General features: G+C 44.7%; 1 protein-coding gene across 3 annotated transcripts in view; it reads right to left on the bottom strand.

The window, feature by feature from the left end:
* The window catches only part of PRIM2 (DNA primase subunit 2), a 357737-nt gene that overhangs the window by 271750 nt on the left and 60058 nt on the right, over window positions 1-25929 (bottom strand). The window contains exons 2-5 of one of the 3 annotated variants that reach the window (XM_084966367.1): window positions 25301-25449; window positions 20131-20274; window positions 2292-2453; window positions 117-220 (exon numbers count right to left, since the gene is read on the bottom strand). In XM_084966367.1, coding sequence (XP_084822493.1) covers window positions 117-220; window positions 2292-2445 — 258 coding nt within the window. In that variant the 5' untranslated portion in view covers window positions 2446-2453; window positions 20131-20274; window positions 25301-25449. 3 annotated transcript variants of the gene reach the window in all.

Here is a 25929-nt window from a genome sequence, read left to right on the forward strand (position 1 = left end):
ATCCTTAACCCACTAATCGAGGCCAGGGATTGTACTGGCATCCTCATGGTTACTAGTTTGGTTCATAACCCACTGAACCACAATGGGAAATCCCATTTTTTCTCTCCTTTACTTACTCTGTAGGAAAACTTGAGCTTCCGAAGCTCAGCCTCCAGCTTGCTCTGGTACTGCTCGGTTCCTTTCACATAGCTCACACCAAGATTCTCAACTGATTTTAGCACTAAAAAAATTTTAAAACAGAAGAAAAGGAAAAAAAGTATAAATGCAAAGTAAATTTTAAAAAACTAAATCCAAGACAAAATTTATGAATAGCAATTCCACAATTACTTGTTTATAAAAGATGACAGTATTTAAGCTTTATTTTCTGTAAGTACATGATATAAATTATACATAAGAGGATAATCTCCAACCATGTGCAGAGAATACCCACATCACACAGCATAATCTCACACCAGGGATTCTCAACCATGGGGGACGGCGGCAGCTGCTCAGAGCGCCACTGCTGAGGGAGGCAGAAGCCTGTCGGCGTATGCACCCCCAGTGTGGGGAGTCTGTGAGGGAGTCCGCTTCACCAACTCAGCAGACTCAGAAAAACATGGTCCTCCCTTCCTGAAGAAGCAGAGGAGGAGACACAACGGAGAAGAAGCAGGGCCCTCCCATCACCCAAATGAATCATTCTGACTTGATGCTACCTACTGTTCAGGCTCCTGAAGCCCCTATCAACCCTTCCTCAGGGGAATTCTTCCATCAGTATGAAAAGAGGCTTTTTTTTTTTTTGGCCACACCTAGGGCATGTGGAAGATCCAATCAAACCCACACCATAGCAGGGACAACACCAAGACCTTAACCCTCTGAGCCCCGGAAGAACTCCTTCAAAAAGAGAATATTTAATTCGAGATCAAAAAACTTCTAAAATGAATCATAAACATAAATCCACGTCTCACAGGTAGCACAGTCTTATGGTAGCCCACTCCTCTTCCTGCAACCCAAGCCGCCTCTACCCGACCATCGGGGCAGGAATTTCAGTCAACCCCACGACTCCCCCATCCCCAGCAGTCACCAAATTCTGTCAATCATACTGCCATGGCATCCCTTAAATCTCTACCTTCTTATCACTGCCACTGTCACTGCCTTACCATCTCATTTCTCAAATGCCAAGCCCAAAGGATGCTCTTCAATCATCTAACCTCTATGAAGCATCTGACACTGCTGAGCTTCCCAAACCCGCTCTCCCTCGCCTTCACCTGACACTGCTGAGCTTCCCCAAACCCACTCTCCCTCACCTTCACCTGACACTGCTGAGCTTCCCCAAACCTACTATCCCTCACCTTCAGCCTTCACTTTCTTTCAACAAACAGGTACTGAGATCCGCAACCACCCCCTGCCATGGCCCCCCTCTGTATCAGCACACCTAACTTCTTTCTTTCTTCAACACACGGAAAATAATTAAGCCCTCTGTACAATTGCTACATACTTCTTACACTCCAACATTATGCCATTAGCTCGGCACAAAATGCCCTTGGTTATCCTACTTTACCATGCACCCTAAACTTGTCACTGTTCCCTCACATGTGACATTCTCTCTCATGCCTCCAAGCCTTCATACAGGCTATTATCTCAGCTTGGAAAAGCCCTTCACTTCTCTGCTGAGAAATTTCTGCTCATCCTTCAAGGTCCAGATCACATTTCAACTTCTAGTAAGAAGTCTTAGTCAGACTGCACTAATCATTCCCACTTCTATGTTTCAATGGCACTATTATTTCCCTCTACTAGAGCACTTAAAATACTAAACTATAATTATTATTATGGATGTCCATCTTCATGAACTAGAATACAGCTTCAACAAAGGTGAGAATTATATTATTCAGCTCAAAATCCCTGTCACCTAAAATATAGTGGCACTCAATAAATACACACAGTACAGTGAATAAAGAATGAACAGTAAAATCTCAATAGAAAATCCTCAATAAATGTGTCGAATGGAAATGAAATTATTCTAATTCAGTCCCACAAAGCATGAGGTTCTCAAGAATATATAAATCCAGAGTTCCCACTGTGGTACAGTGGGTTAAGAACGTGACTGTAGTGGCTCAGGTCTCTGCAGAGGTGTAGGTTCAACCCCCAGCCTGGTACAGCGAGTTAAAGAATTCAGCATTGCCACAGCTGTAGTGTAGGTCACACCTGCAACTCAGATTCAATCTCTGGCCTGGGAACTTCAATATGCCACAGGTGCAGTCATAAAATAAAAATTTTTTAAAAAGAATATATAAATTCAAACTCAAATCACTCACACTTAAGTCTCTCAAAAGCCAAGTTTTCAAACTCTGTCAAAGATATGTTTTCAGAAGGTGGTTGCAAATAAAACTGAAGGCTATGTGGATAGCAAGCATTCCTTTGGTCATCTGCCAACCTCAGTTTCCTCCGCTTTCCTCCAAAAAACTCCATCTTGGTACCTTGGAAGAAAGCAAAAAAAAAAAGTTAAAATGATTGAAAGTGGAGTTAGAAACAAAAATGCAAAAATAACTCCACATGCACAGAGGGGAAGATAGCTGAGTTGAAGCATGCGCAAAGTGTTAACAGTAGCATCCCTGAGTCACGTCTTCTGTGTGTTCCACCCTTTCCACAACACATCTGTAACACCTGTGTAAAGCCGGTGGGAAAGCGGTGTGAGCTGAGGAGACACAGGCAGTGGTCCTGACTTCCAGCAACATCAATGTCAGATGACGCTGCCTGGTCACTTAGAGGACTGTGTGCCACCACCCTTAGGTCTTTGCCGTCCCAAGAATTCATGGGAGTTGCAGTCCTGAATTGGAGGAAACCAGGGTTGATTCTGGCTACCGAGCCTCAGTGGACCGGGTCCAGCTATCCGCTTCCCACCTTAGGACCCTGGCAGACAGACAGCGATCTTTGGAGTTACGGGTGTCGGAACCCTCCTCAGCAGCCCCCCTCAGAAGCATCCTCAGTAGCCCTCCTATCAGCCCCCCTCAGCAGTATCTTCAACAGCATCCTCAGCTGCACCCCCAATCAGCGCCCCTCAGCAGCCCCCCTCAGAGCATCTTCAGCAGTCCCCCCCCCCTCAGCAGCATCCCCAGGAACCCAGCGAAGACCCCGCCCCCTCCCCTTCCCCCCATCCCCGGGCGGTCAATCAGCCCCGGGGACACTGATGAGCGACCCATACCCTATACCCGCCCTCGGCGCCCGTCGCCCCAAAGCTCTCGTCCCTTTTCCAGACTAGCAAGCCTCCACACCAGGATTGCTGCCCGCCCTAAACCCGCGGTGGTGCCTCTAACCTGCAACCACAGCAAACGTGAAGCCGAACAAACCCAAACAACCGCTTTTCCCGAGTGGCGGGAGAGTTCATATGGGGCCGGAAGCGGAAGTTGCTGGGCCCCAGGCCCTCCCTCCGAGGTCCCGCCCATGCGCGGGCCTGCGCATGCTCTGTGCGGTGCTGGGTGTAGACGGGATCGTTGCAGCAGGTTAAAAACGTTTCACGTGTCTTGGGCTGTGCTCCCCGTGCGTGGAACCGCTAGCTCTAGAGAGGAGAAGCTGGGAAGCGGCCCGACCTGGAGCGGGCGAGCGCTGAGGGCGGGGCCGAGCGCGCATCCACCCGGCGGCGCGGTCCTCCTGCACCCGCCCCCTGCTTAGGGACTCTGGTCAATCTTCCAGGAACCCTGTAAGGAGGGTCGTGTGGCCCCGGTTGTACAGACGCGAAAGCAGGAACTTGCCCATCTCCGTACAACACCTAATCTTTTTTCTCATGGACGGCAGCCCCCACGCGGTCGGGTTCTATGCCCAGTGCACTCCCCACCAACGACTCGTGCACGGCGAGCGCCCCGCAGAGTGTCTGGAGTGAGCTGGATCTGAAGTGAGCTGGAATGAATGAGTGCATGCGTGCATACGGAAGTTGCTCCGGGTCTACAAATGAGGCGCAGAGGCGAGCAGGTGCAAAACCCTGAGGAGAAAGTGGATCTGCGGCTGCAAGCTGGGAGCCACACCAGCTCCGCGATGTGCTCTAGACACTTTTCCAGAGCGGGAAATAAACTTCACTTGAGGCCTCCAGGGGGCGGGCGTGTCTCGCTTACCAAAGTAGCAGTGGCAGGCTCTAGTAAAGATGGGAGGTGAGGAGCGCTCTGAAATGTTTAAAATTTTAGAAATGCCAACTGTACTGAAACAATGTCAAGCTTCAGAGCACCTATCCAGCCTCCACCAGGACTTGCTCTAAGGAACTTAACAGATCAATTCATTTTATTCCAATAACCATCTGAAGTTGGTTCTATTATTAACCCATTTGAAAGATAAGGAAACCTAGAACAGAGACGCTAAGTGACATAAAGATCACATAGTAAGTGGGAGAGCTAGATTCAAAGTCTGGGAGACACTGCAAGCACCACAGTGCTAACCACCAGGCTGTGCCAATTCCACTAACATACCATTCCTCACCTTAATTCCTTCTTGCATCAGACACATAAATAATACCACCTGGTCTGATGAAGACACCTGAAAGCATAAGGACTGCCTGAAAAAAACCTTGATCACAGACCGTAAAAACATTTATATGAATGTTATTCTGATCTCTGGATAGAGAAGGAATTTAAATATCCCATTGTGGCTCAGTGGGTTAGGATTCAACATAGTCTCCGTGAGGATGTGGGTTGGATCCCTGGCCTCTCTCAGTGGGTTAAGGATCTGTCATTGCCACAACTCGTGATGTAGGTCACAGATGCCCCTCGGATCTGGTGTTTCCGTGGCTTGGCACAATCTGAAGCTGCAGTTCCAGTTTGACCACCAGCCTGGGAACTTACATGTGCTTCAGGTGCAACCATAAAAATTTTTTTTAAATTTTTTTTTAAAAGTATCTAAAGATCTGACTATAAAAACATAAAATTTGGGGGAATTCCTGTAGTGGTTCAGGGGACTACAAACCCAACTAGTATCCATTAGTGTTCGGGTTCAATCTCTGGCCTTGCTCAGTGGGTTAAGGATCTGGTGTTGCCCAGAGCTGTGGTGTAGGTTGCAGATGTGGCTTGAATCCTGTGTTGCTGTGGCTATGGCGTAGGCCAGCAGCTGCAGCTCCCATTCAACCCCTAGCCTAGAAAACTCCATATGCTTCAGGTGCGGCCCTAAAAAGACAGAAGACCAAAAAAAAACAAAAAAAAGAAAAAGGCTAATACCATGTAAAAAACTTATGTAAATTAACTGGGAAAAATCATAAGACACAAATGGAAAAAGAATAGCAATAAATAACCCATAGGCAAAATAACTAATGATAAAATGTGAAAAAAATGTTTATTATTGGCATGAAAGAAAATTTCTACTACAAAATTGGCAGATTTTACAGGAGTTCTCTTGTGGAGCAGCAGGTTAAGGACCCAGCATTGTCACTGCAGTGGCTTGGGTCACTGCTGTGACGCCAGTTCAATAGCTGGCCCAGGAACATCCATATGCCACAGGTACAGCCAAAAGAATTAACCTAATTTAAAAACTGGCCGATTTTACAATGAAAATACTCAGTATTGGGCAGAGCACAGTATGATGAACTCACATGGGAATTGACTGTGGTGCCATAATTCTGGAGTATGCTATAATTATATTTATTATGAGCCCTGAAAGGACCTTGACCAAATAACTTCACTGGGCATATTCACATCATGAGACATTACACAGGCTTTCAAAGTATACATGTTTTTGAAGAAATGACCTGGGGAAAATGTTCGGGTTGCTATGAGGTTAACAGAGCAGAATACTAAAACCATGTATGTCATGTGATCCCAGTTTGTAACAAAATAGCATTACAGTTTTCTGCAGTGCTTCTGACTACTGCAAGTAGGCTGCCCTCTGCAACTCCTCCCCATGAATCCCTCTTCTATCCTCTTACAATTTAGGCATGTGGGAGTTCCCACTGGTTGTGGGGAAGTGGGTTAAGGATCCTGCAGAGGCAGTGGTTTGATCCCCTGCCCAGCTCAAGGTTAACGGATCTGGCATTGCCCTAGCCAGGCTCGGATTCGATCCCTGGCCCAGGAACTTCCATATTTCATGGCTGCGGCCATAAAGAAATAATAATAATCTAGGCATATGTTGTCCGTTGCCATCAGAATTTTAGGTGCAAGACTGTCCCTCTGTGCTGTTCTTGTTTTATTTCACTTTTCTTGGCTTTACTTCAGCCTGGTCTTAAACTGGCCCTTTTTCTGTGACAGCTGATATTAAATACTTCTTTGGACAATTAAAAAATTAGTCTATTGCAAACATAAAAATGCTTACTCAAGCTCAGACGGGGCCATGGAACACTTGATGGTATTTTCTTAAACATTTTTTTTTTTTTTGCCTCGGCTGCAGCATACAGAAGTTTGGGGGCCAGGGATCAAACCTGTGCCACAGCAGTGACCTGAAGCACAACAGTGGCAATGCTGGATCCTTAAACCACTGAGCCACCAGGGAACTCCTGATAGTATTTTTAAAGTTCTAATTTAATTTTACAGAAAATTCTATATTAATTTCAATTCAAGAAACTTTTTTTTTCTTCTTAGGGCCACACCTATGGCATATGGAAGTTCCCAGGCTAGGGGTCAAATCGTAGCTACAACTGCCAGCCTAGGCCATAGCCACAGCAATGCAGGCTCTCAGCTGTGTCTGTGAACTTCGCCACAGCTCACGGCAATGTCAGATCTTTAACCTACTGAGTGAGGCCAGAGATCCAACCCACATCCTCATGGATACTAGTCTGATTGGTTTCCCCTGACCCATGATGAGAACTCCCAATTCAAGAAACATTTGAAGGCTTCCCACAGCATGGCCCCAAGACTTGATTACTTTATTGCCTAGAGCTGCACCCCAGCTTATGGTCTGAACTGCCAGCTCTTCCCCAAAGCAGCCTTGCACTCCCTACCTTGTGTCTCTCCCGTGGTGATCTCCCCACTTCAAGAAGCCGAACCCTCTCTCCTGCTGGAACCCTGCCTGCCCTTCAGGAATTCAGAAGTCAGATGCCACCTTCCTCCATCCTGCTGAGCCTCTGCGTATGCCACCAGGCTTGCTCCTGGTGTGACACCCCAGTACCTCCGTCTCCCGCTGTCTCCTACTACCGAGGGTCTTCATCTTTGGGGAACATGAGTCGTTGGATGATTGCATGAACGCACTCCTCAGAAAAGTGCACCTACACGCCAACGTTGTTCACTCTTTCAAAAGCTTTGGGAACACGTGTGCAGCTGGTTATGGAGCACTACCAGATTTTAAGCTCTCTTTGGACGGGCCTCTGTCTTATTTTTATGATCCCTAAAGTGCTGACCATAGCATCTTCCAAATTGAAAGATGAGATAATTAATATCCTTTTAGGACCATTTCAGAGACAATTGGGAAAATATGCTCACGTTTAGCATTACCAATGGCTTACTAAACATGTCACATAAGAGCTGCCTTTTCATCGTGTTAAAGAACCTACTTTAACCTTCGGAGTACAAAACAGCCTGTGTCTATTCCAACAATTTTAGCGTCTTCATTTTTTCTCCAGCCACAGTTGTGGTCACTATCTCACCGCAAACAGTGTTTTCGGCAACTGCAACAGGAATCTATGTAACATGGTATCAGTGACCCACGATGTTATACATCTCAGTTAAGTACTTGGCAAACCACTGAGAGTTCTTCGTGTGCTTATTTCATCAACAAAATGATTGGCCCAATGCTCAGCTCTGGCAACTGTGATGCACATAAACCACAACCCCAGCCTCACAACCAGGGAAGGGAAAATACACATAAATGTATAACTTTTACTTCCACTTGACCAGAATCATCTCCGAAACAGGGACCACTGTATCATTCGGCTCTATAACCCTGGTGCCTGGCCCTCAGCAAAGATTTATTACACTGAGCTGATGTCGAACACGAGGGATCTATGAAAAAGGGAAAGGCTCAACTTGATGTTCAACAGATGGTTTGAATCAAATGTGATTCCACCCTATAAAACGTCAGGTCCTCATATGAAAACTTTGTACACATTCCTTCCAAAGTGACTTGGCTCCCCAGTTTAGCCTGGAACAAAGCACAGAGTGCTGTCTCTGATGGAATTTCCATGAATCACCACTGCTCAACTCGGGGCCTGCCCTGGGCACTACCCAGCTGCCGACAGGCTGTCCCACAGCTGTCACCCTTGGATGACTCCAGCTCCAGGAGTCCTGTCCTGTCGCATGTCACACTCGCAGCAGAGATTTTAGTCGCCATGCTTGGTGAATCAAAGCAAGTGTTCATTCCTTCCCGGAGCGGGGTGTGTCACCTTAAAAACCAAAGGTGTGGCAGGTTTCTTCACCCGGAGAGGACACTATAAGCTTGGGTCCTGCCAGCTGCATTTGCCATGGAAAGCAGAGGGACAAGAGGCTTTTCAGCAGGATGGCTGACCTGGAAAAGCTAATGCACATTTAAATAGCCCCTTGGTGGGAGGTCGGGCCTGTAGTGTATATGCATCTTGGTTGCCAGAGTTCAGCATTGTGTCAATCCAGCACTTTCCATTCCACTGCCCACCTCTGGGAAGGAACCGAAAACCTCATCCTTTCTCACTTCGTTTCAGATTGCTTTAATTAGTCCAGCATCAAGAAGCGAGAGAAGTATGGAGTTCCCATCATGGTGCAGCAGAAACGAATCCAACTAGGGACCACGAGGTTTCGGGTTCGATCCCTGGCCTCACTCAGTGGGTTAAGGATCCGGCGTTGCCATGAGCTATAGAGTAGGTTGCAGACGTGACTTGGATCTGGCGTTGCTGTGGCGGTGGCATAGGTGGGCAACAACAGCTCCAGTTAGACCCCTAGCCTGGGCACCTCCATATGCCGTAGGTGCGGCCCTAAAAGGACAAAAGACAAAAAAAAAAAAAAAAAAAAAAAAAAGAGAGAGAGAAGTAGAGAAAAAGCACATCTTAAAATCAAGTATAAAAGAGTTCCTGCTGTGGCGCAACAGGAGCAGCAGTGCCTCTGGAACTCTGGGATGCAGGTGCGAGCCCTGGTCCCGCATAGTGGGTTAAGGACTCAGAAAAGAACAGAGAGGGAGGGTTACCCTTCCATATAGCAACATTATATGACCTGTTCCAGAAATACTTACAGCACCTGCTAAGTGCCAGGCAAAGTTTTCAATGCTGGGGATACAAGAGGGATGAAAAAGAAATCTTGTCTTCATAAAGCTTATATTCTAGAGGGAAAGAGAGAAAACAAATAATAGAAGTGTAACATTACTCTGTTAAATAAGAACTGCTAAGCTGAAAAATAAAGCAGAGGAGAGGATGTTGAATTTTTGGAGGAGGCATTGAAATTTTAGAAAGGGCAGCCAGGGAAGGCTGGCTGAGAATGTGACCATGAAGCAGACACCAGAAGAAAATTAGGGCTTTACTCATGTGTATCGTTAGGAGAGCAGCATTTCAGGCAGATGGAAGGCTTATCATAACTCCATAAAATTTAAGACAACATAATCTTGGCACAGAAATAGACAAATCAACCACTGGAACAGAGTACTCAGAAATGAGCCCACACCTATGAAGACACATGGCAAGTGACAGGTCCACAGTACAAACCAAGGGATAAAAGATGGACAGTTCTAATAGGGGCTGGGACAATTGCTATTGGCAGGGGATTGTTTTTCCTACCTCCCCCTACACACAAAGTTCAATTCCAGATGATTTAATGACCTAAATGTGAATAGCAAAACGAAGAATTTAGGAAAAATATATAGATAGTCTTGATGTAGCAAAGGATTTCTTAAACAAGACATTAAGAAAAAGCGGAAACATCTAGGGGGATTGATAGTGGTGATGGTTACACACCAATGTGAATGTCACTGAACTGTCCACTTCAAAATAGTAAATTTTGTGTTATGTATATATCTTTTTCTGTTTTCAGCTGTACCCGTGGCATATGGAAGTTCCTGGGCCAGGGACTGGATCCGAGCTGCCACTACAACCTATGCCACAGCTGCAACAGCACTGGATCCTTAACCCACTACACCACAGCAGGAACTCCCTGTGTTATGTATATTTTAACACTGTTTCTTTTTAAAAACCACAAACTAGGAGTTCCCTTGTGGCACAGCATGTTAAGGATGTGGCTTTGTCACTGTAGCACCTAGGTTGCTGCTGTGGCACAGATTTGATCCCTAGCCCAGGAACTTCCGCACAAGACAGCCACACCCAAACAAAAAAGCAGAAGCTACAGGAAAGACTGATAATATTAATTACACTAAAATCAAGGATTTAACTTTTAAAAGCATACAGATATACATTTTTTAAACAATCTGCAAGTTGGGAAAAGAAAGTTGTCAGAGGAGTTCCTTGGTGGCTCAGCAGGTTAAGGATCCAGTGTTGTCACTGCTGTGGTGAGGGTTTGATCCCTGTGTCGGGAACTTTCTCATGCCTTGGGTACAGAAAAAAAAAAAAGCTGTCAGAAATAATATACAGTTAGTATCTGAATATAATCAATAAAAGAAAGCTAAAAAAGAGAAAAAAACTCTGAACAGGATGTTTCACAACAGAGGAAACACAAATGACAAGTAAGAGAATGAAAACGGGAGTTCCCATCATGGCTCAGTGGTTAACGAATCCGACTGGTACCCACGAGGACTCGGGTTCGATCCCTGACCTCGCTCACTGGGTTAAGGATCTGGCATTGCTGGGAGCTATGGTATAGGTCGCAGAGGTGGCTCAGATCTGGCATTGCTTTGGCTGTGGTATAGGCTGGCAGCTGTAGCTCCAATTTGACCTCTAGCCTGGGAATCTCCATATGCCATGAGTGAGGCCCTAAAAAGCAAAAAAAAAAAAAAAAAAGAGTATGAAAATGTGTTTAACCACATTAGTAATGGGGAAATGCATATTAAAACGACAATGAGATAAATATCGTATGCCCACCAGATGAACAAAGACTTTAAAGTCTGAAAGTATTGTGTTGACAAGAAGCTCATACACTGTATTAACTGGTGAAACTACTTTGGAAACAAATTGGCGTCATCTGGTAAAGCTGACCCTCTGTCTGCTGTTAGTATATTCTCTAGAGAGATTTTTGTACATAGACATCAAAAAACATTGACAAGACTGTTTATAGCAACATCAAGACACTAAAACACTGGAAATCACCCATCGTCAGGAAAACGGTAAATAAACTGTATGAGTTCCCGTTGTGGCTCAGTGGAAACAAGTCCAACTAGTATCCATGAGGATGCGGATTTGATTCCTGGCCTTGCTCAGTGGGTTAAAGATCCAGCATTGCTGTGAGCTGTGGTGTAAGTCGCAGATGCAGCTTGGATCTGGCGTGGCTATGGCTGTGGTGTAGGCTGGCACCTGTAGCTCCCATTCGACTCCTAGCCTGGGAACTTCCATATGCCCTGAGAAGCCAAAAAAAAATTGTACTCAATTCAGGAGTTCCATGGTGACCTAGTAGTTAAGGATTCAGTGTTGTCAGTGCTGTGGCTCCAGTTTGATCCCTGGCCTGGGAACTTCTTCATGCTGCTAGTACAACGAAAAAAAAAAAAAAAAAAAAAAACTATTACAAAATTGTAGTCAATTCACACAGTGGAATATAACAACAACAGCAAAACTGAACTGACTATAATGAAACACATCAGTGCTGATGAATCTCAGAAACATAATGTTACCTGAAAAAGCCCCTGGAGAATACATTTATCCCCTGCATCTCCCACCCCCACCCCCCTCACCCTGCACACTCACCCTCTTCCCTGCTCTCTGCTTACAGGACTTCTAAGGGCAATTAAGAGCCGGACAGGAGTGGGAAGGAGATGAGAAACAAAGTACCTGTTCCCCTGGCTGCCACCGGGCCAGGCTGCCTGTGACCCTCAGCCTGGCACTGCTCCCTTCAAGGTGTCCACCACGGAAAGGCTCCCTGCCATCCACCTTTCAGGCCTCCACACTGTGACATGCTGACTTCAGTGAAGCCCTGTGGGTGCACTATTGCTCTTATGGTTCCCCACTCCCACGCCTTTGCAATAGTCTCTGCAAAAAACCATCTTGGAATTAGACTATTTTGAGCCACCATCTGTCTCTTGTTGGACCCTGACAAATACACATTAGCAATCATATGAAAGCTTTCTTTAAAAGTGAAACAGTATCTTGTTCAGGGATTCATACTGCAGGTGGAAATTATCAAAAAGCAAGAGAGATATGAATACCAGATTCAAGACAGCAGCTAACTCGGGGAGGGAGGGGGATGCACTGCTGGGGCCACGAGGGGCTTCAAAGGGCCTGATGCTGTTCTGAGGCTCAGGTGGGAACACGAACCTTCCTTGTAGTGTTCTTCTACCAGCAGTATGTATATGTACAGTGGACGTTTAGAAAGGAAAAGAATAATCACAGCAGAGGACAGCCCAAGAAACAGGAGAGCACAATCAGTCATCCTCACATGTACCCCACTGGGAAATCTAGGGGGTAGTTTTCGCTTCTATTTCCTGCTCCTTCCTCCCCACCTCCTACCCCTCCAAAACCCTTCTCTCCTATTAGACCCAAGACAGAGCTGCCCTGGCAGGAGAAACTGAGGTCTCAGAACAGGAACTGCTGAAGGCTTGGGGTGGGGGTGTCATGCAGACAGCCACGCACACCTGAGGTCCCTTGCCTTCTGTCCAGGGTCCTGAACCAGGCGCTCACCCTGGCAACACAGCTCCTCCTCCTGCCTAGCTGCCTCCCTTGTCACTGTGTCGCTCAGGTGCCTACATCCAGAGTCCTTTTAACTAGGAGTCACCAGCTTTGCCTCAATTCTCCCCTGCACTTGCCAGGGTACTATACCCCTACTTTTAATGAGCTGGTAGGGGACCTCCATGTAGCTGGTCCACCCTGAGCTTCTCAGCACCTGGTTACACCTGTGGGGGGTGGAGTGTAGATTACTAGTCTGACCCTCTCACCTGGGGTAGCATCATGTGGACCAGAGCACAGAATCCTAAATCTGGGCTCAGGGCCAAAGGAGAAGTGGGGTAGGAGCTATATAGGATCTGACCCAATACCTCTGCTTCGAGCAGCTCTGTCTGGTAAGTGAGGTGAGGGTGAAGGGGGCACGAAATGAATTCACAATGAACATTGTATCCAGTAAAGCTGTTCACTCTTGATGCTGTTTGAAGAGGAGATTAATAAAGAACAGAAAGAAAAAAAAAAGCTGACCTCAGTTTAGCCATGTGGAAGTATTTTCAGTACTGGATTTTTCATTTTGTTCTGTTTTTTTGGCCATGCCCGCAGCATGCAGAAATTCCCGGGCCAGGGATCAAACCCACACCACAGCAGCAGCACAAGTCAAAGCAGTGACGATGCTGGATCCTTAACTCACTGAACCACCAGGAAACTCCTCAATACTGGTATTTATGAGCTCCACTTACCAGTTATGGATAATTACCTATGTACCATAACTTTAGGCATTTTATTGCTCTCTGTCAGATAAATTTGGAGGGCAGAATTTATTTTATTATAATACTAATTATTCATGCCAGCTCAGAGCATCCAAAGATATATAAGAAATACCAATTTTAGTAGTTCCCGTCATGGCTCAGCGGTTAACGAACCCGACTAGTATCCATGAGGACACAGGTTTGATCCCTGGCCTCGCTTGGTGGGTTAAGGATCTGGCATTGCTATGCCTGTGGTGTAGGCTAGCGGCTATAGCTCCAACTCGACCTCTAGCCTGGGAACATCCATACGCCTCGGGTACAGCCCTAAAAAGGCAAAAAAAAAAAAAAAAGAAAAAGAAAGAAAGAGAGAAAGAAAGAAAAAGGAAAGAAAAAGGATACCAATTTTAGGTGAGCGCACAACTCAGATTGGTGCCTAACAATTCAGTAGCAAGTCCCTTATTTTTCTTTCCCTACTTAAAGTTAAGCTGCCTGGAATCACTGTGTTAGACCCATCTACTTAGAACCATCTTTGGGTATTCAAAGGAATCTACATAGCTGAAAGAAGAGATCATAAGAAGAGAATCTAAAGGAGTTCCCACTGTGGCACTATGGGTCAAGGACCTGGCATTGCCCTAGCTATGGCGTAGATTGCGGCTATGGCTTGGACTCAGTTTTCCATATGCTGTGAGTGTAGCCAAAAAAAGAAAACAAATCTAAATAATCAAGAAACTCCCTTCAGACACAATTTTGTTTTATGCTCTAGAACTGATGGCATTTTCAATGTTCTGTCCATAAAATTTGTTAAACAGGAACTTCTAAAGTGAATATCTTATTTTAAATGAGTTCGACTAGATCTTGGCAACATTTGTTGTTCTTTGGACCTAAGCTCCTCTGAATATTTGAATGTTTAATATGAGACTGATTATTAGGCCATGATCTCCTGGAGACCAGCCGACTGGCTCCCAACACACAGCAGAGCATCTGCTGAACTGAACTGAACTCTTCTGTACGCATCCCTGACTCCAGATGGGCTTTCACAGGCTTTATGATGTAATCCTTCGCAGGAGATGTTTTCACTCCAGACTTTGGCTTTCCCTTTGAAATTCCTGATCAAAATATTTTCTCTAAGTTGACTAATTTTTGGAAACTGAAGTAGGTGTAAATATGATCCTGTTATGATGCCAAGATTTAATTCCAACTTGACAAGCCGACTGATAAGCACATCCAACTCACATTCTCAGCTAGAAGATGATTTTTACACTTCACAAAATGGAAACTTAAAAATAAAAATAGATCTGCCTTGGAGTTCCTGCTGTGGTAGAGTGAGTTAAGAATCCGGCATTGTCGCTACAGTGGCTCCAGTTGCTGTTGGAGGCTCAGGTTCGATCTCCAGCCCAGCACAGCTGGTTAAGGATCTGGTGTTGCTGCAGCAGTGGTGGTATGGGTATCAACTGAGGCTCAGATTCAATCCCTGGCCCAGGAACTTTCATATGCCACAGGTGCAGCCTAAATAAATAAATCTGCCTTCACTTAGACTAATCTGAACACTTTGGGAGCAATGCTCAGGGTCCTAAGTACAGAGAGGGAAGGAGTAAACACCTCATCTGCATTTTACTCTTTGAACCACAGAACGGAATCTGTCGATCAAGGGCCGGGGTGGTAAAAACTTCATCACCTAGGGGGAACTTGGTTTTTCTTATGAGGTTAAATATTTCAGGGTTGGTGCCCCAGAAGCAGTGTGGTGGGTCCTCAGGACCGCAAGTGGGCTTCTCACCTACTGCCCCCCTTCCAGCCCCTCTATCCCTGGGGGCCCCAAGTCAAATGCTCCTCTGCACCATCCCCCGACCCCACACGCACTCTGGCCAGGCTGCTCCAGGGTACGTTTATGAAGAAGTTGGTTGTTTCACTCCTCACTCAGGGGAGTGAGAGGAGCAGCTGTTTTCCTGGAAACTGTTTAATGACATTCACTGTGGGAATTTTCTGTCTGCTATGCAGAGTGCATCCAGTCTTCCTCATGTTATATTAACTACAGACTTTTCCAATTATATTTGTTTCCTCATGATAATGGGATGAGCGTCTGCGGAGCATGTTACAGTTTTCATGGCAATTTCATTGACATGATCTAATCCAGGCTTTCTCAAACCAACTGAATCTCTGGGGTCCTTTCATTCAACCATAATTTCCATTTTTTTCTTTCCACCTTTTCCTTCCATTTTTTACGGTTAATTTTAAAGGATTTTTTTTTAAGCATATACTATGTCATCTGGAAGACCATGTTATTTCCAAATATGGCTTCAATCCAGCCATTGCATGTGACGCCTATCCCACTGGTGTTGTGTGATCATCCAAAATGACACAGGTTGCCTTGCCATGTATAGTCAGCCCTCCATATCCATGGCTCTACATCCTTGGATTCAACCAACCGAGGATGGAAAACACTTGGGGGGGTATTCCAGAAAGTTCCAAAACACAAAACTTGAATTTCTCACATGTTGGCAACTACTTACATAGCATTTACATTGGGTTGGGTTTTATAAATAACTGAGAAGTGATTTAAAAATACAAAGGAGGATGTGCATAGATTAGGTGCAAGTACTACACTATTTTACATAAGAGCCTCGAGCATCTGCGGATTTGGATATCCACTGGGGGTCCTGGAACCAGCCCTCCAAGGATACAGAGGGATGACGGTATTGGTAAACATGCCCAGCTGCTCCTAGATTATTAACAGGTTCTAAAGTCAATATGTCAGCCATCACCCCACATTATCATTGTTCTTAATTTGGATTTTTTCCAGCAGTTACAGAGACAAAATGAACTTCTGTCTTGCAGTCATAATTTACAATTGCAAGTCATTCTCCTGAATAAGCTTTTAGTTTCTTAAGGTATTTATTAGGAAGTCAAAGTTTAGTTTGATATTTGAAAACAAACCAGTGCAGGAAGTCAAGTCCTGGTGAAAGCATGATAGAGGTGGACTTAAACATGAAGAGGATTCACTGAGCAAAGGCAACTTCCACAGCAGTTGGGATAAGGATTTGTGGTTAGACGCTTGGGTTTTCACAGGATTTATAATTCAAAAGACATTTGGGGACTCCAAAGAACAGGCCTACCCCCTCCACTGGTGTTGCAAGTGGAAGTGATGCTCTGATTTGGGCAACTTGGAGCAGTGCACACACAGTATATAGAAAAGTAAATCTACAGTGAAGGATTTGCAGTTGGTGGTACTTGTAGATCTTTCTCTCCTGAATTTTGCAGTGAATGAATAATTTGATTGGCCCTCCAATCAATTGCAGTGACTAAAAACAAATGCATTTTAAAAAAATAATTAAATAGGAGTTCCCATTATGGCTCAGCAGGTTAAGAACCCAACACAGTGTCCATGAGGATGCAGGTTGGATCCCTGGCCTCGCTCAGTGGGTTAAGGATCCGGTGTTGCTGTGGCTGTGACGCAGACCTGCAGCAGCAGCTCTGACTCCACCCTTAGTCCGAGAACTTCCACAGGTGCAGCTGTATTAATTAATTAATTAATTAGTCAACAATGATCATGAAAATGATTCAGATGGTGATCTACTGTGCTCAAAACAAAAAAAAAATCAAGTAAAAAAGTGACTACACCTTTCTATCATTAATCTCAAAATATGCTCTTTAATTTCAGCAAAATAGCATCAAGCAAATTATTTATTTATTTATTTATTTTTGCCTTTTGCCTTTTTAGGGCCACACCCACGGCATATGGAGGTTCCCAGGCTAGGGATCGAATCGGAGCTGTAGCTGCTGGCCTCCGCCAGAGCCACAGCAACGTGGGATCAGAGCCACAGCAACGTGGGATCCGAGCCACGTCTGCGACCTACACCACAGCTCACAGCAACGCCGGATCGTCAACCCACTGAGCAAGGGCAGGGATCAAACCTGCAACCTCATGGTTCCTAGTTGGATTCGTTTCTGCTGTGCCACAAGAGGAACTCCTGATCATCAAGCAAATTAAGTTAATATTGTCCATTGGAACTGTATCAGGTTTAGAATTTTGTGTTTAACATGTAAATGTATTTAGGTTTTGTGGATACCTATACGTATATAAAAACTTTCATAACAAGAACTATGTCATCAAAACAATGGTCTGTGTCAACTCTGGGTGTCCTCAAAAATTTTCTTCCTCTTAAGGGCTTCTTTACATTACTCAAGTTTAAGAACTCTAGTCTAATCATACATTAGATTAGCAGTAAACCTTTTGATTTTTTAATGCTACTCAGGATAAATGCTTCCCATATTAATTGAAAACAGTTCTTAACTAATTTAGAAATGTAAAATCAATTTAAATTAAAAAACTTTTAATTTTAGAAGTCCATTATTACTCTCTGCACCAGTAATTGTATTGTATTTCTAATTGTATTTGAATTAGAAATAATGGACTTTTATGACTGAGCTATTTTCAGAATGTATTGGCTTAGAGACAGAAATACCAGGCCTTTGGAGTGTTTATTTTGTGGGAGATAAACAATATTATTTAAAAGCACTCTTCCAAGTGGCTCAAGGGTATTTAGAACATAAACCCTAATGGATTTCCAAAATATTAAGGAAGAAAAACGTGTTTTAGTAGCTGTGTCTTTGAGAGATAAAAATACCTTCATTTCTAAGACATTTTCTATATTTATCTCTCTCTCTCTTTTTTTTTTTTTTTTTTTTGGTCTTTTTTTTTGCCTCTTCTAGGGCCGCACCCGCAGCATATGGAGGTTCCCAGGCTAGGGGTCTAATTGGAGCTGTTGCTGCCAGCCCACGCCAAAGCCACAGCAACTGGGGATCCAAGCTGCATCTGCAACCTACACCATAGCTCACAGAAATGCCAGATCCTTAACCCACTGAGCAAGGCCAGGAATCAAACCCACAACGTCATGGTTCTCAGTCGGATTCATTAACCACTGAGCCACAGTGGGAACTCCTATATATTATCTCTTAACAATACATGGATAACAAAGCAACAATTTTCATATCTCTTTTTCATGTACTACTTAAAATTCAACAGCCACCTTGAAATCGGTGAAACCTTGAATCAATGGAAAACATTGAAAAACCAAAAATATCTGTTAATGATTCAAGGGTGTACTTAAATGGAATAGTTAAGAATTCAAGAGTTAAATAACCAGGATGAAAAAGAAACATATATGTATATTCTAATTTCATATATATTGAAATGTAATTCTGCTAAAAAACTAAACTAAATAGTAACTAAATTATTTCACAGATATTCATATTTAAAGAGGTTTTTTCTCTTTTTTTTGTCTTTTTTTTTTTTTTTGTCTTTTTGCCATTTCTAGGGCCGCTCTCATGGCATATGGAGGTTCCCAGGCTAGGGGTCGAATCGGAGCTGTAGCCTCTGGCCTACACCAGAGCCACAGCAACGCGGGATCCGAGCTACGTCTTCAACCCACACCACAGCTCAGGGCAACGCCGGATCGTTAACCCACTGAGCAAGGACAGGGACCGAACCCGCAACCTCATGGTTCCTAGTCAGATTCGTTAACCACTGCGCCACGACGGGAACTCCTAAAGGGGTTTTTTCTTTAAAAAATTTATATTATCATCATTAAAAGCCCAAGTGAGACAATGTTTCATACTCGGTATCTCAAATTTGGAAATGCAATCAGTTCAAATTTGGAAGCAAGGATCTCGTGACTCCTGAGGTTGGAGGCAGAAAGTCCTGTCTTAGTGATGGAAGGTTTATTTCAGCCAGTAACTGGGAGTGTGTTCTGCAGTATCTGTCTTGAGGTTGCCATGGAGAAGGCAAAGGAAAATAGGACCAGAATCACATCAGGTTTCAGTCTTAACTCATTCTTTTTCTCTCCCTCCCCCTTTTTCTTTGGCCACCCTGCAGCATAAGGGATTCAAGGGCCAAGGATCAGGTCTGAGCCCCAGTTGCAACCTGTACTATAGCTGTGGCAGTGCTGAATCCTTTAACACACTGTGCAGGGCTGGAGATCGAACCTGAGTCCTGGTGCTGCAAAGACGCCACTGCCGATCCCATTACACCACAGTGGGAACTTTCAACTCAGTCTCGACTTCAACACTCCTGTATCCAATAATCCACAGAGGTCTTTTAGGTAAACTTCCCTGGAGAGCAACCATGTGCAGGAAGTCAGCTCTGCCTGGCAAGCTTTCTCCACTTGATTCCTGATCACTTCACATCATTAGGTCTGAGACATAGTGCTGTTTCTCCCATTCTTTATCACCCTACCAGAGGATGTTTTGAGCTCAGGGCCAACCTGAGTGTCAGCTCCGGTAGCAATTTTTAAAAGGTGAGGGTAGGAGTTTCCACTGTGGCACAACAGGATTGGCAGCGTCTTGGGAGCACTGGGTCACAGGTCTGATCCCTGAAACAGCACAGCCGGTTGAGGATGCAGCATTGCTGCAGCTGTGGCTTATGTTGTGACTATGGCTTGGATCTGATCCCTGGCCTGGGAGCTCCATATGTCACGGGGTGGCCAAAAACCAAAAAAAAAAAAAAAAAAAAGGCAAGGGTATGAAACTCAGAAGCAAATGGGGTCTCATCCAGACAGGGTACTGAAGCAATGGCTACACACTGAGGTAGACAGATTTCACTTCTCTCTCTTGCAACAAAGATCTTTATGCAAAAAACACCTAAACCAGCACACGTTTGAAACTACTTATTTCTCCAAAATTAGCTACCCTCACCAACATTAATAGTAGGATGGTAAAGATAACTGGTAACCTTCCCTATTCCCTTGTGACAAGAAGGAAACCCTATTAATTGAGATATTTAATAGAGATGAGTACCTTGTACAAGTTGAGGCCGAGAGCAGTCATTTAAGGTCACTCTGTCGCTGCTTCTTCTCCTGGGTTGAAGCTGGCAGATGTCCAGCTTTGCACCTCAGCATGAAGATGGGGACTGTGGTTCCTCCAGGAGGGACCAGGAACATGCTAGGAGGGACAAGAGCAACACAGGTTTAAACAAGGTTTACCCAGGAAAAGTAATGTCTTTCTTTGAGAAACATGCTCCTTTATTGAAAATTCATCCGGAAACCAACAGCCCCAGAGTTCCCACTGTGGCTTAACAGGTTAAGGACCCAACTAGTATCCATGAGGATGTGGGTTTGGACCCTGGCCTCACTTAGTGGATTAAGGACCAGGCGATGCTGCAAGCTATAGCATCAGTCACAGATGCAGCTCGTAACTAGCCTTGCTATTGCTGTGGCTGCAGCGTAGGCCTCAGCTGTGGCTCTGATTTGACTGCTAGCCTGGGAACTTCCATATGCCACAAGCACTGCCTCAAAAAGAAAAAGAAAAAAAAGGCTAACAGCCTCCTTACTCTAACTGGAAGATTGAACTCAAACAAGCAGGTGCACATTAATCCACGCTTGAGAGGCTGGAGCCCATCTCCTACCCAGGACCCAAGCCCAGCCACAGAGACCCAGGCACAGAGAACTGTCACAGTCACAGTGCAGAATCAGGATGAGAGCCACCTGACTCCAAACCCACTGCAAGAGCTCCTGTGAAAGAAGAGCTGGCAGTGCCAGATGACAGACGGGACGAGGGACAACAGGACACACAGGCAGGGAGGAGTGTGTACAATCCAAATGATTCAGATTTCTTCGTCTTTTTTTTTTTTTTTTAACTATTCCTGTGCTTTATTGTAAAATGCGCTTTGTGTACATTGTTTTTGTACTTTCTGTACATTAGCTTCCACAGCAATGGATGAATTTGGGCTTGACAGTCAACTTATACAAATGAGAATAACTTAATAAAATGACAAATGTTACTGCCCGAAAGAAGGAAACCGGCTCCTGATTGGGGGGAGAGGAGAATGAAGAGAAACCCACGGCTTTGCAGGAAAACCTGATTGTGCCGCTGTTGAGACCCTGGGCCCCAGGGTGACACTGCACCCCGGATTGTCTGGTTCCCACCCTGCTTACAGGGCCCCTCCGCACAGACACGCAGCTCTTTGGTCTTGCCTTCTGTCAGCACAAGAGTGCCAGTCCGTACCTTGACATGTATTTTAATTAATATTTCTATTTTTTTTAAAGCATCATTTTTCTTTTTCTTTTTTTTTAAATTATTTATTTACTTATTTATTTTTGGTCTTTTTGCCATTTCTTGGGCCGCTCCCACGGCATATGGAGGATCCCAGGCTACGGGTCTAATCGGAGCTATAGTCGCCGGCCTACACCAGAGCCACAGCAACGCAGGATCCGAGCCGCGTCTGCAACCTACACCACAGCTCATGGCAATGCCAGATCCTCAACCCTCTGAGCAAGGGCAGGGATCGAACCCGCAATCTCATGGTTCCTAGTTGGATTCGTTAACCACTGCACCACGATGGGAACTCCAATATTTCTATTTTAAACTTTTCACTTTGAAATAGTTTTGGCTTATTAAATAAGCACAAAATTGTGCCCCAAATTACCTCTGGACCTTCATCAGCTGACCCCAAGGACACTGTCCCACAGCTGTCTGCCTTTCTTGCCTAGGATCTCACATTCCAGTTAGTTGTCATGCTTCCTTAGTCTCCTTTAGTTATTATTTTTTTCTTTCTTTCTTTCTTTCTTTTTTTTTTTTTTTTTTTTTTTTTTTTTTTTTAATGGATGCACCTGCAGCATATGGAAGCTCTAGGCAAAGAGTCAAACTGGAGCTGCAGCTGCTGGCCTATGCTACAGCCACAGCAATGCTGGATCCCAGCCGCAGCTGCGACCTACACTACAGCTCATGGCAATGACAGATCCTCAATCACTGAGCAAGGCTAGGGATCAAACTGCATCCTCCTGGACACTTAGTCTCCTTTATATGGGACAGCTCCTGAGCCATGCTTTACCCTTCATGTCCCTGATGCTTCTGAAGAGAACTTGCCAGTGATTCTGCAGCTTGCAAAATCTTTACTGGTAGTCTTCAGTCATTTCATAGACAGCTGTTCTGTAAGCAGTTGTCATTTTGGTATGTTCGTGGGAGCCAGTGAGCTCAGGGTCTTCTTACTCTAACATCTTGGCCACCTCTGCCTCCAAGTGTTTGGGGTTTTGGGGGGTTTTTTGGTTTTTTTTTTTTTTTTTGTCTTTTTGTCATTTCTTGGGTGGCTCCCACGGCATATGGGAGGTTCCCAGGCTAGGGGTCGAATCGGAGTTGTAGCTGCCAGCCTACGCCAGAGCCACAGCAACGCAGGATCCAAGCCGCGTCTGCGACCTATACCACATCTCACGGCAACGCCGGATCGTTAACCCACTGAGCAAGGGCAGGGATTGAACCTGCAACCTTATGGTTCCTAGTCGGATTCGTTAACCACTGCGCCACAACAGGAACTCCCTGTTTGGGGTTTTTTTGTTTGTTTGTTTGGCCACCCTGCAGCACATGGAGTTTCCAGGCCAAGGATCAGATCTGAGCCACAGTTGTGATTTATGCTGCAGCTGCATCAAGGCCAGATCCATAACCCACTGTGCCAAGCTGAGGATCAAACCTGCGTCCCTGTGCTGCAGACACGCCGCTGACCCCGTAGTGCCATAGCAGGAACTCTATGCCTCCATGTATTTTTAATGGCTATACATAAATGCTTAAAGATTATTTAAATATGTAAATGTGCATTTACATGTGCACACTTATAATTTTTATTTATTCACACATAAATATTTATAACTGTGATCTCACTGTATAACCTCTTTTGAGTCTGCTTTTGCTCATTTAGTTACATATTGTGGACCTCTGATCCTATTAATAAATGTAACACTACATCCTTAGCTTTAATGACTCCACATTACTGACTGCATGAATACATCATAATATATTTAACCAATTTTCCATTAATGATACATTAAATAACTTCTAGATTTTCACCAGTACAGACTACATTGCAATGAATATTCATGTGTATATACATCTTTGTATAATGGTGTAACTATTTCTTTGAACCGAAATTGCTGAATCAAAGAATATGCATATTTGGAGCTCCCCTTGTGCCTCAGCAGTAACGAAACTGACTAGCAACCATGAGGACACAGGTTTGATTCTTGGCCTTGCTCAGTGGATTAAGGATCCAGCATTGCCATGAGCTATGGTGTGGGCTGCAGACGCAGCTTGGACCTGGTGTTGCTGTGGCTGTGGTATAGGCCAGCAACTGTAGCTGCGATTCGACCCCTAGCCTGGGAACTTCCATATACCGCAGGGGCAGCCCTGAAAAAAAATTTTTTTTGACATTTTGGCGTTTTTGACAAGTTGTCTTAAGTTGGACTATTTGTTAGTGAGATTAGGTAGGTGGGAGGTAATGGAGGGGGAACTTTGTTTTTTACTCTGTATTTTAATAATCTATTCATTTATTTATTGTCTTTTTAGGGCTACACCCCAGTATATGGAGGTTCCCAGGCCAGGGGTGGGATCAGAGCTGTAACTGCCAGCCTATGCTACAACCACAGCAATGCCAGATCCAAGCCGCGTCTGCAACCTACACCACAGCTCACGGCAACTCCAGATCCTTAACCCACTGAGCAAGGCCAGGGATCGAATCTGCGTCCTCATGGATCCTAGTCAGATTTGTTTCCCCTAAGCCATGACAGGAACTCCTTGATAATCACTTTAATTAGACATAACATAAATGTGCATATGTATTACCTGAGTAATAAAAACAAAAAACTATTTAAAATTAGAATATAGACAACATCTTTAACTTTTAACAACACATATTTTAGCAAGTCAATTAATAGCTTTTGAGCTGTACAGCCTCCAAGTGTATCTGCCAAGAGCTAACTCAAAGACTAAACTTGGCAATACCACAGTGAAGTGCAGCTGGTTTAGCTTATCTGACATTCAAACATTTAAGGAAAACACATTTACCCACAGGCCTTATAATCTCCATTAGCTGAAATATTCTCCCAAACAGAACTTTTACTTTTGGCTTCAACTGTCTTTATCTTCAGGCTTTTCTTCCTTCGGAGGAAATCTCCCCTGGCCCTTTTATCCTCGTGACACAAACTACCACGATTCTGTTTAAGCCAAGTCACTCATGGGGAAGAGAACTATGTCATTTATTGTCCAAATAAGCACACTTTTGAGAGGGGGGGTGGTGCTATAATAATCATGTTGGGGGAAAAAGGGAAAGCACAGAACCATCTCATGCAAAGTGGATGGAATAATCACCCTACTTATAAGGCTTTACAACTTCTATGATTTGGGGACTTAGCTTTTTAAATTTTTTCAGTACTAAGAAACAACTAGGTGCTGTAAGAATCAGAACAAATACACGATACATGCATGATCTGAGCTCGCAAAGAAGTTACCAGGTGTTTGGGAAGGCAGCAAAGAAGTTACCAGGCACTTGGGAAGGCAGGACCAGCAGCAATAAAAGGCAATAAGGGAAATTTCAAGATGACCAACAAGAACAAATAACACCAAATGTTGCTTTCTGAGTGCTTTATAAATTTTTAATATATTTAATCTATTTTCTTCATAATACTCAGCTGAAATTAAATATTATCTTCACTTTATTTTTTGTTGTTGTTGCTGGGGTTTTGGGAGGAAGGAGTTGTTCTTTTTTTTGTTTTTGGCTGCGCCCGTGGTACATAAAAATTCCTGGGCCAGGGATCCAACCCGAGGCACAGCAATGACAATGCCGAATCCTTAACCCACTAAGCCACCAGGGACCTCTTCTCTTCACTTTAGAGTTGAGACCCAAAAAAAAGTTATAGAACTCTCCCAAATTCTCAAAGCTAATAAAAGCCTGAAACTAAACCAAGGCCTCTTCCACGACCCTAGGAGAATCATCAGCGTCAGCGTTTGCCGCCTGAGCCTGTGTCTGCAGTAGATAAGAGAAAGAAGCACCCCGAAGGTTACAGGGGGTACTCAAAGTTAAATTAACATTTTAAGCTCTATCTGGCGTAGAGAAAGAGCAGGAAGATAGATTAGGTTGAAACTGGGGAAGTCAAGGACAGACACAAAATCAGAAGTCAAGGTCAGATGAGAGGTTCGCATGTACTTATACATCCAGACCCACAAACGACCAGGCCACAGAGGAGGGGAAAGGCACTCCCAGCAGAGGCCACCACCTGGACAAAGATGTGTCCGACGTCACTTGTTCAGTGTGAGTTGCCCTCGGAGAACATCTGCACAACCGGAGACCAAGACCTGGGCACGAAGAGAAATGTGTAAAGGCTATTAAGTCAGGATGGACATGGAGGTGGACTAGGGCAGTCGCAGAGCCAGTGAAGGGGAAGAAGGATGCTCGGCATGCATTTCCTGAAGATGAAGGGAGCAGAGGGTGCTGAGAAAGGCTGGCAGGTGGCAGGACTGCCCAGGTGCACTAGGAAAGCCGGGTTCAGGTGGAGGAATTGTATTCCTTTATTCGGGCAGCCGTTAACAGGGCCACACACCCGATGGCTTAAGTAAGAAATGTAGTCCCTCACAACTCTGGAGCAAGAGGCCCAAAACCAAGGTGCCACCTGGATTGGTTCTTCCAGGGTCTCCCCCCTTGGCTTGCAGATGACCATCTTCCTCTGTGTCTGGGTCCTACTCTGCCCTCCTTACAGGGACACCCAGACCAGCAGATGAGGGCCCCCAAGGGACCTCTTCTACCTTCCCCACCTCTCCAAGGACCCCATGTCCAGA

The sequence above is a fragment of the Sus scrofa genome, chromosome 7 (assembly GCF_054392235.1).
Source record: "Sus scrofa isolate SSC_HxYL_T2T_F1_AM1 chromosome 7, Sscrofa_HxYL_maternal_Yorkshire_Landrace_v2.0, whole genome shotgun sequence".
Classification (NCBI taxonomy): Eukaryota; Metazoa; Chordata; class Mammalia; order Artiodactyla; family Suidae; genus Sus; species Sus scrofa.